General features: G+C 41.2%; 1 protein-coding gene across 1 annotated transcript; it reads right to left on the bottom strand.

The window, feature by feature from the left end:
• Nucleotides 1-565: 565 nt before the first annotated feature.
• On the bottom strand, nucleotides 566-15925 carry cwc22 (CWC22 spliceosome associated protein homolog). The gene is made up of 21 exons (XM_039817457.1): nucleotides 15813-15925; nucleotides 14564-14619; nucleotides 14199-14422; nucleotides 12072-12301; nucleotides 9850-10104; nucleotides 9003-9131; nucleotides 8577-8745; nucleotides 8027-8080; nucleotides 7738-7873; nucleotides 7244-7450; nucleotides 7095-7157; nucleotides 6921-7016; nucleotides 5872-5953; nucleotides 5499-5559; nucleotides 4823-4900; nucleotides 3182-3334; nucleotides 2904-3031; nucleotides 2669-2770; nucleotides 1739-1941; nucleotides 1363-1598; nucleotides 566-1085 (listed from the first exon to the last, which is right to left on the bottom strand). The coding sequence occupies exons 2-21, from the start codon at nucleotides 14616-14618 to the stop codon at nucleotides 807-809; spliced, it is 2940 nt and encodes a 979-aa protein (XP_039673391.1). The 5' UTR covers nucleotide 14619; nucleotides 15813-15925; the 3' UTR covers nucleotides 566-806.
• Between the last annotated feature and the right edge of the window lie 4092 nt (nucleotides 15926-20017).

Raw genomic sequence — 20017 nt, 5'->3', positions numbered from 1 at the left:
TACAATTTCATCAACAACATTCCTGTTAAGGAGGATCTGTTTATTCCAGCCAATAGATGATCTTTGTATCACTGAGGTCGACACTGAACCAATCAGAGCTGCGGGAGGAAGAGCTACGTTTCACTCACCCTCAGTCTGCTCTTTGAAGAAGACTGCAGCAATCAGCTCAGAATATAAAGAACATTTCACACATCGGCTGCATTATGATCAAAACAGTTTGGCTTCATATTATGATCATGATTAGTTAAAACTGTTATTTTTCCATCTTTGAATTAATTATATTCTTATTACGTAAAAAAACATTCACATTTGAATTTTACAAACTGCAGTAATAAATACATGTTATAAATGTATCACCGTGATATGGAAATTAAGCCTCTCTTTGCATTAATAGATTGCATCTTTGAAGAACTTATAAAATGTTATTAAAAAAATACAATAACATCAATACTGATGATAATTGCAACATTTTAAAAGATAGATGTTCTGGTCAGACAGCACACTGTGACTGCACAGTCAAATCAAATCTTGTTAGGGAGCTGAAAACAGTTGAAACAGAAACAGATTAGAAAACATCTAAAGCAACTTTAATGGGTTTTTTCTCTCGCATTTATCAACAACAAAATCATTATTAGAAAATACAGGCAGACAGATGTAGACATAGAGAGACAGGTGAAGAGAGAGACAGGTCCCAAATCCAAAACAAAAGAGGTTGACAGGATGAGGTAAAGAAGCGAGGGATGACAGAACTGAAGAAAAAGATGTCAGTCCATCACTGCTGCTTCAGGAGGGAGAAAGGAAGAGTTTTACCTCCTCCTCCTCTCCTCTCGCTCTCTGTTCCTGTCTCTGTTCTCTTTATTCTTTTCTCTATCCCTCGGTTTCTCTTGCTCCCTTTCCCTCTCTCTCTTCTCCTCAGTCTCTCTCTCCCTCACTCGCTCTCTCTCTCTCTCCCTCCCGCTGTCTCTCTCTCTCTCCCTCTCTCCGTCTCTTTGTCGGCCTTGAACATCCGTTTTTCGTCTCCTCTCCTCCGCCTGCTGCTCCTCTTCTTCTTCTGCTCTTTCATCTCGTCTGCTACGGCGGCTGCCCTTGGCGCTGCACGCCCGCCTTCGCCATCGCGGCACGCTCACGCTCGGGCCTCACGCGGCACGCTCGCCCTCCGCCTTCACGCGGCACCCGCGCTCTCCACCTCACGCGGCCCCGATGCTCGCCTCACCACGTGCACGCCGCCCATTCACTCCGCGCGCGCCACGCCCATCCACTCCGCTGTGGCGCTGCCACGCCCATCCACCTGCGCGCCACGCTCCATCCACCCTCGCGGCGCTCACGCCCATCCACTTCACGGGTGCGCTCACGCCCATCCACTTCACGTGCGCGCTCACGCCCATCCACTTCACGTGCGCGCTCACGCCCATCCACTTCACGGGTGCGGCCCTTCCTGTCCTTCCTCGCCTGTTTTTCATCATCACTGTCATCCTCCTCCTCGTCGTTCTTGCGTACGGCTCGATTCTTTCGTACGGCTCGATTCTTGTCTTTCCCTTTCTTCTTCTTTTTCTCCTCGTTTTGTTCTTTACTCTTCTTCTTTTTCCTGCGTTTTCCGTCTGGATTACAAAGGAAAAAGATATAGATAAAATAAATATAAATTTCAGGGAATACAGACACAGATATGTATTCTGTAGCAGAAAAAAAAAAACAATAACATACGATTAAATTCACTTTTAATAAATAAATATGGATGTACCTGAGCTGCTGGAGGAGTCTGAGGAGGAGGAATCTGATTCGCTGGAGGAGTCTGAGGAGGAGGAATCTGATTCGCTGGATGAGTCAGAGGAGGATGAAGAGGATGACGAGGATGAAGAGGACGAGGAGTCAGAGGATTCCACTTCCTGGTTCTGAGTCATGATCATCTTGGGAGCGTTCTTCAAATGTTCCCTTAACTCGTCCCTGAGAGAGAGAGAGAGAGAGAGAGAGAGAGAGAGAGAGAGAGAGAGAAAGAAAGAAAGAGAGAGAGAGAATTATGTGTGAAATGTTTGTGCGCACACAACATTCATGTAAAGGTTTGGACAGCATTTAACAGATTTGTTATAGACTTAAAGAAATTGATATTGAAATTTCACAAAGAAAAAATTCATACACAAGTTTAGACCGGATATTTACCCTTTACGTTTCTTCTGCAAAAATTAGATTGATTTTCTCATTTGTTTACTCATTCAGTTAATATTTGGAATTAAATTAATCCAGCAAAGTCATATTTTGGTCCCTATTACAAAAAGTTAAATCTTATTTCTTAATGTGGAACGTTAATTCACATTCATGTAGTAAAATGACTTCCGTTTCTTTCTTTGATTAGGTCTGTGAAGTCTAAAACAGGGTCTCTGCAGAGTTCACCAAGTTAAATTTAAGACTCTGTAAGACCATTTAAACACCAAATAGAATGCAATTTAATACCGGTTTCATTTAAGCCATGGCTGAAACTGACACTTGCCCATTATGAGAGCACAATTCACTGTCTTGAGGAAACTAACTTAAATGCTTTAAGACTTTGAGACCTGCAGATACAGCAGCAGATTATTGGCCATGGTTATGGAACGAGATGCTCAAGCGTCGCAGATTTTTGCCCACAGCATAGTGTGTGCATATACAAACAGAAATGTATGTATATGTTCCTTACGTCAGTCCTCCCAGTCCAATAGAAGTGAAGAAGTTGATGGCGAAGCGAGTGTTTCTGGGATTATCACGAGGAAAAAGACCTTCAAAGAACGGCTGCAGAGTCCTGGAAAACACACATAATTTATAGTTTACTGTCCATTGTGTGTGTCTGTCTCTGTGTGTGTGTGTGTGTGTGTGTTTGTGTGTGTGTGTCTGTGTGTCAATAGAGAGAGAGGACTGCGAGGGAGCGTTCGTACATGTCTTTGAGCCTCTGGTTGAGTCTGGGGAGGCCCATGTAGGCACAGAGCTCCTGGAAGAGGATCTTCACAAAGATTCTGCTGGACGACGTCGTGGTCTCCTCACTCATCCTGACGCACTCCAACACCTGATGGTTGAGAGACAGTCAAAAGACACAGCAGAGAGAGAGAGAGATGAGGAAAATCGATTAGAAAGAACAACCAGTTTCATGTACGTAAAATCTGAGTTCATGAGTTTGTCAGAATGGAGTGGAGTTATGTTTGTGCGTTACTCTTACACTCCAGGGCACAGAGTCTGTGTAGAGCAGGTGAGCGAACAGTCGAGCCACGTTCCTCAGTTTGTTGGTCTCCAGTCGGTGAATCGTTTCGTACTGCTCCGCAAAAATCCCCTCAAAACTCTCCATGTACTCTTTCTTCAGCAGACAGAACCTCTGAACACACACACACACACACACACACACACACACACACACACACACACACACACACACACACACACACACACACACACACACACACACACACACACACGCAAAACAAAAGATGTCAATTTGTCCAGTTTAAACGGTCAGTTACATGACTTTGTACATTGCTTCAAATGTTTTTGAGGACTAACAAATCAGTCTACACCAGATCACTTACTATGTTACATATGAATGCAAGCAAGACTAAAACATGATCGAAACATCATTTTTTGGACTTAAGGTGCAGGACAGTTCAATAAGGATAAAAAAATAAAAATAAAAACGTGCACCACCTACAAGTCTGTCATTGTTATACAGATTATCCCATAGAGCTATGGGCTGTCAGTACCAAATGCTTCAACTAAGTAGAGCAAGGAAATCCAGTTTAATAATCAGTTTCCGTGGCAACAGAGCAAAAAAAGTCTGCACACCAGAATATTTGCTCCAGCTGTTTCTTGTCTCTTGACAAAATCTTAGCCTGATATCTGCAGACTGTTGCCTAGCTAGTGGAAAATAACCAGTGATGAAATACACAAACCAAGAGCTTTTGGGGGTCTGTTCCTCCATAGATGTGACTGTTACATTCACTACGAGATAACCACCTGTTACCTGGAGTCACAGCAGGTGGCAGGTGCACACGTAGTCCAACTGTTCACGGGACCAACTACTCATGTCGTGACTCAAGAAAGCTAACGTGGCAGGCTGTCATCTACGTTACTTTTTGATTAAGAGTAACGTTTTTGTGCACGTTGTAATAACTCGATTTTCACAAGGTTCAATTTAATTAGATTACAAAAGAAAAGAAAAAAATGATTTAAAAAAATCAAAGTTCAAACAAATTAATATGCATAAATTCTCCTGCAGTTCTAAACCTATGTTCATACTGCAGCTGCTTACTGTGCCATTTCTCCAACTAAGTCAAGCCACCATACCTTATTGAATGTGTGGAATTTAAATTATATAATAGGAACTAGTAATAATACTGATAAATAAAAAATAAAAAAAATAAATCAGGATTATATGACACGTTTGGTATACTGAATAACACAAAAAAAGTATAAGGTGGGGAAAACAGGTCAGTTTTGAGATATCTTTTCAAGGTTGTTGCAGTCTTTGTTTGCTCTTATTTAGTGTATGTTGGTGCATTTGATGTCCCAGACCACTTATTTTATAAGGACATTTAATAAAATCCCCATTTTAGGGGTTTTGTCTAAGTGCACATTCACACTGGAAATAGTCACAACAAATGCACTGAATAGTTCTAATAAAAACTGTTCATGATGTTTTTGATTATCCAATAACAGGGTGATAAGCACCACACACTAAAGTCCATGTATCTCCAGTCTGTCAGAGTAAAAGCAAAAATCTCAGCAAAAGATTCTCAAAACCCAGACTATCTGACTTGATAGAAACCACAAGAGGGAAGAGAGAAAAGGTTGTTTTTTTTTGTCTCACCCCGGCCAGCAAACCAAAGAACTTCTCGTATGTTCTCTGTTGAGCGCAGCAGTCCAGGATCATGTTACATAGCTCCTTCTGTTCACACAAATAAAATACTGTATTAAGACAAGTACATTTATACAAAAATCATGTTTATCGGTTGATGTAAAACAGATTTAATATGGCAGTTTTATACTTTGATAACAATTATGTTGTGTAGTTCACTTCTTATTTTTAAAAACGTGAAACATCTCATCACACAGACCGACCGCTCATTCATGTTCAGGCTTCTCGGCCAGCTGTGATCAGATTTGGATGTTCTCTGAAAGCTCCGTGTTAAATGAGGTTAAAGTTTAAATTATGTGAATGCGAGCAGCAGCCAAGTGTCAAATCCCAGAGATGGGTTACACCTCTATTCTGAGGGAACACAACGGCTCCAGACGTTTTGTTTTGTTTGTGTGTGATGTGTAGAGAGCAGCTGTGATGACATGTCCTCAGATATCAGTGACGTCCGTGTCCATCTCATATGACACACACACACACACACACACACACACACACACACACACACACACACACACACACACACACACACACACACACACACACACACACACACCAACTATTACACAAACTGGCCTTAGTGTTTGCGTCACTAAAGCCTTTTAAATCTGCCAAGTGTGTGTGGACTTACCGTCTGGCTGTCAGGAAAGTCCATCTTGATCAGTTTGTGAGCGCACTCCTCATAGTCCAAACTACAGAAACAATCAACCAATCGATCATTAAGTGCACATCAATGAGCTCAGGTGTGTGTTACTGTTTGTGTGTAATTTTGTTTCAGTGTTTTATCGTATTCTCCAAACCTGTGAGCTGCTCTACAATGAAACCATAGTACACACCACACACACACACACACTTAAATATTAGTCCAAGTCCATCAAATATAGAAGGAGCTGTAAATAACTGCCAACACCCTGAGAGACAAGTGAGTCACCGACTGTGTGAGCTTGTATTTGTAAGTGTGTGTGTTACTGTGTCTGTGTGCACGTGTGCTACTGTGTGTGTACCTGGACTGGATAGCAAGGTAGATGGTTCTTCTGAAAGCAACCAGGTTGACTTCTGTCTGATCAAAGATGGTGACCTTCTCATCTGTGAGGGAGAGACAGAGAGAGGGCATGTTTAATATTCAGGGTGAAATTAGGTTAATTACTAACTCTCTATTTGTCTACAGAGGCTTTAAACTGGAATTTACCTCAATTTAACAGCATCATTTAATTGTTTCTTTTGAAAATAGTTGACACATTTTATTTTTGTTTTCTGGTGTATTAAAAAGGAGTATTTCAGTTATTTAATAAAGTGCATTACCATATAGTTGTGGGACTCGTTAGACAAAAGGAATAGTTTGAAAATTTGGGAAATATATTCTCTAGCCTGGCTCTGTCCAAAAGGTAACACAAGCTGCCTACAAGTACCCCTAAAGCGCACTAATCCCTCATTTCCACCGCAGGGTTCGGTACGACTGACCTTTCGTACAATTTCGGAACATTTCTAGATTATGTTTTCCACTGCAAATAGTACCAAATAGTCAATGTAGGCGGGAGTCTCAGCTGATCGCCATAGCACCGCTGCATGAAACTGCCGTGACATTATCTTCAATGATCCTTTTTCTCGGCAACCAAACAGAGGAACATCTGTACTTTGTCAATTGACCGCACTATGGTTCTGCGGGCAGGCATTTTTGTGAAAATATGGGTCAAGTGAATAAAAAATAAATAAAAATAGCGGTCTCTATTGATGGTAGCTTGGCTATTTAAAAGTGGGCAGGTAACGGATACCATCTACAACTTTTGCCAATGGAAAACCACAACAGAACGGTTCTAAGCAAGTCAATTTGTAGTCTTTTCGTTAACGAGCGCTCTCTGTTTAAAATTAGCAGTCAAGCCCAGAATGAGATGACTCGGATGATGTCACTATGACATTTTCATCAGACTTGACAAAACTCCCCCAGAGCCACAGCTGACATTATACAACGGTTTTCACAGGCTTGGCAACAAAATCTGCGGAATGCCCCTTTAGTTTGAGAAAACTGTTCAGCAGGTCGACCTGTGTGTCTCACCTTCTCCCTCCTGCACGTTCTCTTCTTCCTCTTCATCATCTTCTTCGCTGCCGTCGCCCTCCTCCCCTGAATCGCTACTGCCCTCGTCCAGGATATCTGTCGGGAGGTGACAGCTGATTGGTTAAACTGTGAGGGAAGTAACAGCGACCGTTTGGTGTTTGTACGCATTCTTACCTCTTTTGATGGTTTTGTATTTCTCCTCGTTATCCAGGAAGTCTGGGTCCATCTTAAACACATCTGAGTGAGCACACAGACACATGTTAGAGCTACATATACACACTCATTTCTGCAGTCTCTCTCTCTCTCTCTCTCTCTCTCCTTACTGAGCATTTCCTCGACATTGTACTCGTCGTCCAGCGGCAGCATGTGGGTGAACTGGTCTTCCTCGTCCACCAGGTCCAGGCCCTCTGGGATCACCGGATGATCTTTAAAACCGTCCTTCCTGATGGCAAACATCACCTCGATCATGTACTGGACCCTCTTATCAATGGCCGACTCGTGGAGGACATTCCTGAGACGCTCAAATATGGCTGAAAAAGAGAGACAGGCAGAATTGATTGGTACTTTTCTCTGTTCTTTAACTTTGCTTTGATTTGGAAAAGGCTGATTCTCCTTAACAGCAATACTGTTGAGTTTAAAGGATGAAGTTGAGCTCAGATTTTCAGGCAGGAAATATTTTAGTTGCATTTTTGTTTGTGATAATTGACTTTAAAAAGAAATGGATTGATCTATTCTCATTTCAGTTCTAACTAAAACGATTAGTCCTCATTTCAAACTATGAGGACAATGATGAGAAAGGGTTGACAGTTGTAGCTACCGTTGATTCCTCGCGGGGACACCTCGGTCAGTTTGAGCCCACACTCCTTCAGGAAGGCGATGGAGACCTCCACGCTGTCGTCAGTTGGACGCTCCAGCAGCAGAGTGAGCATCTCCAGACACAAAACCTCATGGGCCTGAGGGCAAGAGACACCGAAGCACACAGACAGAGACAGAGACAGACAGACAGACAGACAGACAGAGAGAGAGAGAGAGAAAAACACTTCATTAGAGCTGAACATAAACAGTAAACCCCTCCTTTAATATTAAAATCAGACAGCAGGACCTACCACGTTCTGGTTGATGAGATGTGCCACAAACTTTGAGGCTGTCAGGCACTGTTGCTGGAAAACAAAAGACAGACTAGTTTTAATACATCAACAATACTAAAACTAGTGCTAATAAAATAAAATACTGCCAATATGTATAATGAATTTAATGTCAAAAAAAAAAAAAAAGACTCAGACTTTTTGTATTTAAATCTAAAGGGGTGTTCAGACTGAACACAAACTGGTTTGCTGATTTGAAACGGATTTGAGTATTAACGAATACTGCGTCCAAACAATATCTTACCTTCGTCTTGTAAAGCTAATTATTAAGTTATTAAATACAAAATGAACTACAAGATATCGCGTGCTGTGTTGAGTTCAGTCTTTTATGTTATTAAAAAATATATATTTTTGGCATTTTTTTTTAAAATCAATCCAGAATTGTAGAAGATAAGAATCGTGATTCTTATGTAAAATCAATATTTTCACCCACCCCTATCTGTCACATATTTACATAAGTACATTGCTACACTCTTTTTCTGTTGATCCATTTATCGACAGACAGACAGACCTTGAGGTTGCGGCGGTAGCTCCTCCTGAAGGACAGGATGAGGCGTTTGAGGATCAGCTCTCCAATCTGAGGGAACTTGGAGTTGATGATGGCGACAACAGCGGAGTAAACGTGAGTAAAGGTCGGAGATGCTGCCTGAGCCTGCAGCACTGAGCGAGCCAGAAGACCCCTGAGAGTCAGACAGGTAGACAGTTACAGGCAAAGTCAGGGAGACAAACAATCTGGAGACTTTTCTGTCTCTTGGTGGAATACAGAGGAAAGAAAGTTTCTGTTTCACTCTCTTATAACAATCACACTAGGGAGCATCATTTTAAGACAGTTTTAGTAAGTAGCTGCCAAGAAATGTCAATTTTGCTGTTAAAGAGGTTTACATTTGAATATTGAGTGTTAGAATGAAGTTGTATGTTGGCGTGCGCAATTGTTCACCTTCCCCTGATGATGTTCTCCTGCAGCAGCTCCTGGATGATGTGGACGATGTTCGACACGTTGACTTTGTTGATCAGACCGTTGATGGACTTCTTCAGGGCCTCCCAGCTCATCCTCTGATAGGCCAGGCTGCACAGAGGGCGGGGCATCAGTGACAACACACACACAGATTATATCAAGGTTATATTATTGTTGTAAGTTATGCTGCAGGGATGTGTTCAGGTGTTGGTAAGATGCAACAATATCTTAATTTTTTTTTTAAATCAGCCGCAGTGAGCATTGCAAGAAGTCACCATATTCACATATCAACAATGTCCATGTTTGCTTTTTGTTTTTCGTCTAGGTTTTATTTTCTGACGGAGCCCATCAAAGCCTACGCTCAAATCCCAGATGTCAGAGCGTCCTTGAATGCACCACGCTCAACTTTTTAACCACACAATGATAACTGAACTTTGACCAAAATGTAAAAAGGTGTTTATTTATTTTTTTTAACCTTTATTTATCCAGGTAAGTCGGTTGAGAACAAATTCTCATTTGCATCGACGACCTGTCACATTCACACAGTTACACATTCATATCTGGAAGCTGCCCAGTACAACCACAGTCTGATCTGCTGGCCACTGAGCAGCTCCACTGGAGCGGTTGGGGTTAAGGGCCTTGCTCAAGGGCACCTCAGTGCTGATGGTAATGAGGGAAGGGCAAGCGCTGCTCTTTCACTTTCCCCACTCAGATTTTATCCTGTTGGTTTGGGGATTGAATCTACAAACTGATGGATGATTGAACCAAAACTAAAAGAATGGTGTCTAATCCTAGCTTCAATAAAAATAAATAATTGAAGCACTCCTACCTGGTCTTGTCAGTGATTTGCTGTTGCATCATGCGCAGCTTGGCGGGGGGGATGTAAGCTCCACCCGTCCTCGTCAGGATTGGGTCGACCTCCTCTTTCTTCTTCTTGACCGGCGGCTCTTCAGCCGCCGCTGGCTCCCTGTCTGTTGGAAGGGAGCCTGAGCGTCCTCTCCTCCTGTGATCAAACTCTGAATCCCGATTCGTCCACCGGTCAAAACGCCCGTCCCTGTCGTCACGGCGATCGTCATAGCGATCACTGGCCGGAATAAGGAGAAAACAAAAAACTCAAAAACTAATTGTTAGATTTTTTTCAAATTATTTATTTAAAGGGGTGATAGAATGCAAAACCGATTTTACCCTGTCATAGTTGAATAACGACAGTTCGGTGGGTAAATAGGACATACATAGAAGCTCAAAATCCCACTGACACCCCTTTACTATGAAAATCTCATATTTTGAAACTGCCTCTGAAAACAGGCGAATCCCAACAAAGCTGAGTTGCTTACGCAAGCATCTCAAAATCCGGAACCTTAAGAGAACAGTCACGCCCCAATATTTACATAGGCTACACAACTGACCCTAGATCAGGTAGTTTTCTGAATCTAGCTAGGTCACGCAGATCTCTGCTATTCCATTACAAAATTCACTTCTGAAACTTTTTATGCGGAAATCAACCATATAAAGCTCGAATATGGGCCCGCTTTTACGAAAAGGATGGCTAATTGCAAATTTTCTCCGACTGTGTGTCGGAGTTTAGTGCCGTGTTGGTGCTGCCTGGGTTGCTACATCGCCGCCCTGACCGCAAGTGTCAGCGAGCTTGTTACCCGCAATCTTTTACCGCAGCCCGCAGGTTCCAGTTAATCTTATAATGGGTATGTGTGTTGATTTATTTAAACAAACAATCGGGAAATAACGCCTCTTGTCCGCGAAGTCTCATAGATAGAGCCGCGGTGAGATGGAGTCCATCAATGAGAGCTAGCTAGCCTCCTCCTAACTCTGACATTCACAAAAATACATTCAATTGAAATCGAAATCGGACAAGTGTTAGCTAAGCTTTGTAAGACCTTGAGGAACCTGTAATATTCATGCCGTGGACGAAATTCAAACTGTAAATATACTTTAGTTATGCGAAGGGAGCAAGCTGCGGTATTTCCCCATTGTAATGAATGGGACATATAGCAAGCAGCTGTTCGGTCCTACAAAGACGCTTATGCGTTCATATAAAATGCCTTAAAATCAAATCGGACACAACGGTTAGCTTTATAAGACATTGGGGAATGAGTTGTATAAGTGGCGTGACGAATTCAAACAGTAAATATAATTTAGTTATGGCGAAGTGTAGCTAGCTAGCTGCGGTATTTCCCCATTGTAATGAATGGGACATATAGCAAGCAGCTGCTTGTCCTACAAAGGCATTCCGCGTTCATAAAAATGCCTTTAAAATCAAATCGGACACAACGGTTAGCTTTATAAGACATTGGGACATTCAAAACCGTAAATGTATTATTTATAGATATAGTTATGCCGGCAGCTGGCCGCGGAGCCCCGTATGCAGTATCCACAAAGGGTGACTTTGCCCTGGGTATGGAGCCCAGCAGGCGGTCGCTTTCTAGTCAGACTGTGTGAAGCTCCTAAAGTCCGACACGTCTTACCAAATTTGCAATTAGCCATACATTTTTGTAAAAGCGGCCCCAATTTGAGCTTTATATAGTTGATTCTCGCTTAAAAAGTCTCAGAAGTGAATTTGGTAATGAAACATTGCAGTGTCTGGAATATGAGATTCTGTCGCTTCTCTAATGTATGTGTATTGGGGATTCGCTCAACCAATCAGCGCGCCTCTAATGTCTGCGTATGGCAAGTCGTCAACCAATCAATCACGCAGCTCATCTAAATATTCATGACCATACCATATTTGAAAGAAAAGCTCTTGTTACAAATAGGGCCAAAACACAGGGATGCATAAGGGCCAGTAAAATATCAACCAGGCCATTTTCAGCCCAACCAATGTTACATACCCCATTAGGAGACCATAAGGAACAGTGTGAAATACCCTATATAATCATTCTATCACCCCTTTAATGATTTCACCTTGCGGGATTAATAAAGTAGGTCTTCTTCTTATTTCTTCTATATTGAACACCTATTAATGAACTTTTAAACTATTAAAAAGTCACTCACTAAAATGAGTACAAGCCAATATAAAGCTACGCGTCTTTCGGTTACCGAGTATAGCGTCCTCTGTCGTAGCGGCCCCGATCTCGGTCTCTCTCTCTGGACCTGGACCTGTCTCGCCCTCTGGACCTGGATCGGGATGTGGACCTGTCTCGCTCTCTGGACCTGGACCTGTCTCGCTCTCTGGACCTGGACCTGTCTCGCTCTCTGGACCTGGACCTGTCTCGCTCTCTGGATATGGATCTGTCTCGCTCTCTGGACATGGACTTGGATCTTGATCTCTGCACAAAAAATAAATGAAGAGTGTCAGCAGTATTTCTTTCAGTCTTCAGTCAACTGGATTGTCACTGAATGATGGACTGGGACATGAAAACTTGGTCAACAGAAAAACATGCTGCCATTTTTAAAATCTGTGTTTAGCTGAATAAGAGGCACAACGCAGAAGCTACAGTTCAACTTAGAGTCAGTCTATCAATTTCTACTTTAAGTAAAAGCTTGTAGGTAACCAGGGAGTGCACGTCTTAGACGACAGTAATGGACACATGGTTCTCTTCTATTTGTGATTCTGTTGTGGATCAACAAGCTGCACCTTTATTCAGTAGAGAGGTCTTCAGTATTTTCTTCACTGGTCGCCAGTCTGTTTCATGAAGCAGGCCAGCTAAATTTAACCCTGGCTACTCTGTCTCACAAACATGTCTTGATGTGAAATCATGCTCTGTTGCCATGGAAACTAACACTGGAGACCAGCCACATTTGCAGGGCCAGTTATCCAGAATCACAAAATGTTTGGTGAGGCCTGATATCTCAAAGAGAGCATAAATAAGCTAAATCCACTTCATGAGGTGCAGACTCCTGCTTTTCTACCTGCACGACCCAACATATCTAATTGTTGCAGGTCTTTTATTAGTCTTGCTCAACTGCACATGCAGGCCTAAAAAACACTGATGTTTCATGTTTTAGTTGTTTTGCATTTGCCAAAGAATAATAAAATCCTTAGTCCATGGCTTAATAACCTGGACATGTGTTTACAACTGAATTTAGCCTATAATGTAAATGTGCACACTTGTTTATTTAAAGTGACTATATGTAACTTTTACACATTTCTGAAACTGTAATGTTCCATCTGATGATCATAAATGGCCTGTAACAGCAAACGAGACTAACAGTGAAAAGAACGAATGATTTATGGCAGGTAGACGGCTCTACAGTTAACACATTCTGACGGTTCACAGATTTCGGCTGAACACCGGAAAAGCCTGTGTTAGTGAGTATGCAGGTAAAAGGTAGCAGGAGCTGTCTTTATGTAGGCCTAATTGTATTTTAATTTTATTTCAGAAGTTATCTGCTGTAGTTATGGCTGATACTGGGGCAGGGCCATCACAGAAAAGAAGGAAATTAAACTAAGAACAACTAAAAGCTAAAAGGGAAAGTGAAAGACAACGGGTAAAATCGAGTCAAAAACGTCCTCGAATTGGCCCTCAGATATGTAATATGTCTATTTCAATCATAAAATAACTTTACAATGCGAAATGTGGTTGTACACCAGTAGCCGACATTAAATTCCATTTAGTGTGGACGTTTTATTCCTTTTAGTCTGTGTTTGTGTTGTCTTACTATTTTCTTTTCCCTTGTCCCCCTGTACCTGTTTAAAGCGTCCGTGGGTTTCATGAAATGCGCTATATAAGTTATTACTACGTTGGTTGCTATGACAATCTCTTAATGCTTTGGCTCGTGACACAGTGACAGTGATACCTGGTTTAGCTCACGATAAATCCAAAGTAGGCTATGTTCCCCAGAACGAGCTAGAAAACCTTACTGGGGAGAGAGATGTCTGGACTACCTTGCTTAGCTGGCCCTGGCTAAGCAGCAGAAAATGCATGGATGGATAAATTCTGAGAATCACTTTGTGCAACACTGGAATTCATCTAGCGAACTGATTCTGGACTTTGTGAATTTAACTCAAACCGTTATCCAGCCCTGTACATTACTACTGCTGTCACAGCAACATTTTCCCTTTCAGAGATTTTATTCCTGCACGCCAAGTGTAAAACTCTACAGGACACAAAAGAAAAGTCTCTACAGCATTTTTCTCTGCCTTAATAACTGCAGGAAGCCAACAGTAAATGGTGCACGTCAACACATGAAATGCCAGTAACATCCACATTAATCCGTGCTTACTTTGATCTGAGCCACACTGCTCCTTAACTTCCTCAGTGCCCCGTTATGTTCATCCTCATCATCACTACTGCTGCTGTCATCAGAGCTGCTGGAGGCAGGGCTCCCAGAGGGGGAACGGCCTGCAGGACTGGCCTGAGGAGATGGCCTCTCTTTGGGGCTTCCCTCAACTGAGCCGGCCTGTTGGGGCTTTTCTGCTGCAGCACAGGACTCGTCTTCTGTAGGTCCTGAAGACAGAGACAGAGAGATAGAGAGAGAGAGAGAGAGAGAGAGAGAGAGAGAGAGAGAGAGAGAGAGATCAGCATTATCAGGTGACTATGCTACAACTATTACTACAAAATAAAATTGCGACCGCAGGTTTTACTCACCACTTTGTTCTTTTTGCCTAGGACTGGGACTTCGACTTCTGCCTGGAGAATCCATACTGAAAAACACGTTTATAATTCTAATACTTTTTTGTTTTTTAAAAAGAAACACATTCTAAGTAATAAGTGTCTCTCAATACTTTGACTGTACTACCCTGGCTGTGGCTCAAACCCACTGATTCCTCCTGAAAGCATTAAAAACTGCTCACAAATAAATAGTTTCATTTTTACAACAAGCAGAGTAATTTCCTAAAATAGCTGACCACTATTATGCTCTTGTGAGAATTTCAGACAGTAGGGAAAAATGTACTGTGACTGTACTTCAAAAAGACCTCGATGGTGTCTGCATAATTGTCTGCATAAATGTTTTCATCTTCACCTTTAAAAGGTCTTGGTCAGGATTCAGCTGACTAAATAGCTTCCCTTGAAAGATTTGGATTTACAGATTTGTTGCTTAAAATAACCTTTAAACCAGCTTTGTACAACAACAACAATCAAATCAAGTTAACTCAGTTGTTTGTGTATGCAGACAAGGGCACAGGACACCGATTGTGGAAAGTGGGGCTGAAAATAATTTTCATTATCAATTAAGGAAACCTACATATTATTTTAACTAATCATTTAGTCTAAAAAAAAAAAAAAAAAGCAATGAAAATTTTAAATGCCCATAACAACTCCCTAAAGCCCAAGATAATGTCTTCAAATGTGTTTTTGTCCGAGCAAAACAAAAAGGTCAATCACTTTACTGCCTCAATGTCTCACACACAGAAACAACATAACCTTATATGCAGCCCGTTTTGTTAATTTGAGTTAACTGACCCTTTAAAAGATAATGTCACGTGTCTGGAGTGTTTCAGGTCAAACTTATCACTTTTAAAAAGGAGTTTAGGTTAACGTTAGCTAACGTTAACGTAACGTGACAGGAACACTGTTAAGCGACTACGACAATACTACGTTAGCTAGTTAACTAACGTTAAATACGTCCGTACGTCTAAATTAGTCATTTAGGCAGGTTATTAAAACAATATCACCTGTATCTACAAAACCCAAATATCCGACAAAACATGTCAGTTTTATCGCCATGTGTGTTTGGTTTGGATGAGCTAAAGTTAGCTAGTAATTTAAAGCTAATCGTACCTTAGCTACAGCTGGCTAAAACGCTAGTTATTTGCTAATCTGTCGCTAAAACCTCCAGGTTTTTTTCTCCTCCGTCTTCTTACTGCATTATCTTTGTCTTTTAATATCTTCTTACCGTTTTTATTTTCCGCCTTTTCGCCCCTCTGTTAAGATTTCGTTCTTCTGGCGGAAACTTCCTACAATAAAATTGAATACTTCCAGGTCACGGATAGCTTCCGGATTTCAAAATAAAAGATCAAGGTTGGAACCATATACCAGGGGTCATCAAATACATTTTTCCAATGGCCAGAATTTTTGTAAGCAGACACTCTGGGGGACGGACTTTCAAATAAAGAAAATAAAATGTATTTATACCTAATACGCCTATTCTTGTTTGAAATTTTCACTTTCTTACTGAATTAATGCTATTTTTTTTTTTTTTTTACATGTATTAGTGTGAGCAAACTCCTAAAAAACATGGAAACTCCATAATGATAACTGGCTCTTTAAGTAGAAAAATATATCTCAGACTAGGATGCAGTTCACTGAGGAGTGATGGTTAAAGTCTGTGATTATGGAAACATTACTGTAGTAGGCAGCGTCCTGATTGGTGGAAAGAAACGTGGTTGTCAGGTAAACATGTCACTGTCAAAGAGGCTGAAGCGAAAAGTTGAAGTGGAAAAGCCCAGCTTTAATGATGAATGGACTGATACGGAGGCTATGCACTCATTTATGCCTCATTTGCAATGATAGATGCTGTTGCAAAATAACACAACACGGTCTACACAGGTGAGTGCATTGATAAGTATTGACTTTCTACTCACGAAGGTTTTATTGTAGCCTATTTACAGAAATAGACTAGCGTGAGTTCATCTGCCCCAGCGGCCGTTGGTAACTCTCTCTGTATCCTTCCCAGTCAGGTGCTGCGTGTTTTAACGCACACACATCTCGGCTCAGCTGTGTGTGTGTTTTAACGCACACACATCTCGGCTCAGCGGTGTGTGTGTTTTAACGCACACACATCTCGGCTCAGCGGTGTGTGTGGAGCTCGGGCATCGATGTATAGTAATGCAAATACAGGGGGCTGGGTTTTTGCTCTAAATGCTTGAAATGATAAATAACAGAACGCATTTTTTCCTCTTTACATTTTGTGAATTCATGATTATTCTGCCAGACTAAAAGCTTTGGCGGGCCGGATGTGGCCCGCGGGACGCCAGTTGACGATCCCTGCAGACTGTTTATATTAATATAATAATATACAGTCTATGGTTGGAACAGAGTTGCGGCTTTCGAGACTGGTGGTGATAATAATTACATCCTCCAAGGACGTCAATTCAATTAAATTCAAATAGCTTTATTGGTATGACGTAAAACTGTACATCACAATGAGATTATTTGCCAAAGTAAGTTTTCACTTGCATGGAATTTGCCTTAGTGTGTTTGGTGCAACAGAAGAAAGTGCAGTAGAAATGCTGTAAAACTGTTAAATTCTATCCAAATAAAATACAAAAGAATAAAAAAAATGACGTGTGCACACTGCTTAAATTTTGCAGTTTAAACACTTAAAATTGTTGAAACAGTGAAACAGCTGAAGTTGTATGAGTCGCAGCTGAAATGTAAATGCTGAAAGAAGTTGAAATAGCAATTCAATACAAATAAATGTATACATCCTGTATGAAGGTGAAGTGTAGTTTAGTAGTTTATAACAATTCATTGCATCTGAAAAGCTTATTATAGATTTTGTGACCAATGTCTGTCAGATAAACATAGTGGAGTAGTATAATATAGCATAAAAGTAAAGTACTCAAGTAAAGTAGAAGTTCTAAAAAAAAATGTAATTAAGTACAGTAATTGAGTAAATATTGGAAACGGCTGTGTGACACACACCCACATGCGAGCGCACGTGCACATGCGCGCGCGCGCACACACACACACACACACACACACACACACACACACACACACACACACACACAGAAGAGAATCAGCTCTCATCTGTACTGAAAATAAATACATCTTTATTATTCTCATCTCTACAGAGTGATCCCTCCCCTGCATCCCACTGACAAGATATCAATACAAAATAAACATCATCATTAACAGACATCAACAGAAATTAATAGAAACCAACAGTCAGACAGTGAAGTGAAATTAGAAGAATGTGAAGGATTTTCTTGATCAGTTAAAAAAATAAAAGGACGTAGAGCCTCAGAGCTCATAGTGAGTGTTGGTCCAGCAGAGCAAAGTTTGTGACATGAAAGATAAACACTTTAAACAAATAAAAGTAATTAAATGGTGAAGGGAATCAAAGGTCAGAGGTCCAGTTAATAATGAATTAGAGTGTTGAAGAGAAGACTGTGAGATGTGACTCAGAATCAAGTGGACATTTGAGCTCAGATTCTCTTCACCATGTATAATTATTTCCCAAACATCAAAAATGAACATCAACAACAACAAAAAGTAAATAAACTGTTTTCCAAAAAAAGTTCCGCTTTCAGTAGATCATTTTAATTCTAATGTGTCTGTCTAGACATTTTAAAAATTATTGTTCCACAAAGATAAAAAAAAAAAAAAAAAAAAAAGTAGGTATTTAGGAGTATTTTAGCTTGATTAACGGGTCTCCCAGCCAATCACACTCAGCTATGGTGGGTGCAAGTGCTTGTGTCACCTCAGCTACTCCCAAGATTTCCAGTTTTCCTTAACTGTTTATCCGGAAACCTGCGAGGGACCACACAGTCACTACACACAGGCATTAATGCTGAAAAAAAATGAATGTTCGTGAAATGGTCATTAGTAATTCAATGTTCAGTGATCAATCACTTCTGTGGATTCTGTGCAAAGAGGAGGAAAATCAAGAGTTTCTACTGCAGATTAATTAGTATCAGACGTGCAGGTAGACAGTTTGTGCTGAAGTGGTGCAGAATGACCTAAAATGTTAGCAGTGATTTACTGATACTCTATTAACATTAGTCTCAGTAATCAATATATATGTTCGTATTATTGCACACAGATTTTTCATCGGACAGTGGGAAGCTAACATGCTAACGCAGCTAAGGTTTGGGCTACACTGCCCGCTCACCCATACATGACCCGGCTCGCTAAGCTCCTCCCTATGACCTGACATTACACCATCATCATCATCATCATCATCAACATCATCATCACTGTCGCCATGACAACGTACTTAAAGTGATGGTTCGGAGTAATTTCACCCTAGGGTCCTTTGCACCATGATCTCGAGCCAAACACCCCCCCAGAAGCTTTTTTCACCTGGGTCTAACATTGGGAGAGTTAGCGTAGCGTAGCGTTATCAGCTGAATAGCTTAGCGCAGAGGCTAATGGATCCGAAGTGTCTCTTAACATTACCCCACTAATAATGCCCGAAATGATACCAAAGGTCTACACTAGTATATATAGGTTATGCACTCATAAAACGATGGATTGTAAAGTTTGTAAGTACACCAGAAGTTTATGTAAATAACACTTGCCTGCTGGCTTCTGCTCTCTGCTGCTGCTGTTACTACCGGGCAGTAAGAGTGCTTAGGGACATCTACAAATTACAACACCGAAAAGAGATGCAACCAAAATATTTATTAATTTAATGATTAAATAAGGTAATGTCTCCAAACTTACCTCAATTATTACTTGTCTCCTGCTAGTTATACTACAGCACTTACTTTAAAAAATAAGTTAAATTAAAAAATATTTTTGTTCCATCTCTTTCGGTGTTGTAATTTGTAGATGTCCCTAAGCACTGCTCTTACAGCAGCAGCAGCAGCAGCAGCAGAGAGCAGCAGCCAGCAGGCAAGTGTTATTTACATAACCTTCTGGTGTACTTACAAACTTTACAATCCATCGTTTATGAGTGCATAACCTATATATACTAGTGTAGACCTTTGGTATCATTTCGGCATTATTAGTGGGGGAATTTAAGAGACACTTCGATCCTTAGCCTCTGCGCTAAGCTATTCAGCGGCTAACGCTACTCTACGCTAACTTTCCCAATGTTAGACCCAGGTGAAAAAAGCTTCTGGGGGGGTGTTTGGCTCGAGGTCATGGTGCAAAGGACCCTAGGGTGAAATTACTCCGAACCATCACTTTAAACCTGCTGCTGCAGAGTAAGCTTTGACCTCCACAGTACCTCATGACAAACACACTTACCTCTTCACCTGCTCTGTAACAATCAATATACACACACACACACACACACACACACACACACACACACACACACACACACACACACACACACACACACACACACACACACACACACACACACACACACACACACACACACACACACACACACACACAAAGCAAAGAGAGTGTTAAAGGGAT

The sequence above is a fragment of the Perca fluviatilis genome, chromosome 12 (assembly GCF_010015445.1).
Source record: "Perca fluviatilis chromosome 12, GENO_Pfluv_1.0, whole genome shotgun sequence".
Taxonomy (NCBI): domain Eukaryota; kingdom Metazoa; phylum Chordata; class Actinopteri; order Perciformes; family Percidae; genus Perca; species Perca fluviatilis.
This window is presented reverse-complemented; position numbering and strand designations above follow the sequence as displayed.

Coding starts and splice junctions, on each gene's coding strand:
- cwc22 (XM_039817457.1), bottom strand. CDS start 14,618: ATGGATTCTCCAGGCAGAAGTCGAAGTCCCAGTCCTAGGCAAAAAGAA. Junction 9,132..9,849: donor CAAATCACTGACAAGACCAG/GTAGGAGTGCTT, acceptor CCCTCTGTGCAG/CCTGGCCTATCAGAGGATGA. Junction 3,032..3,181: donor CAGACTCTGTGCCCTGGAGT/GTAAGAGTAACG, acceptor CTCAACCATCAG/GTGTTGGAGTGCGTCAGGAT.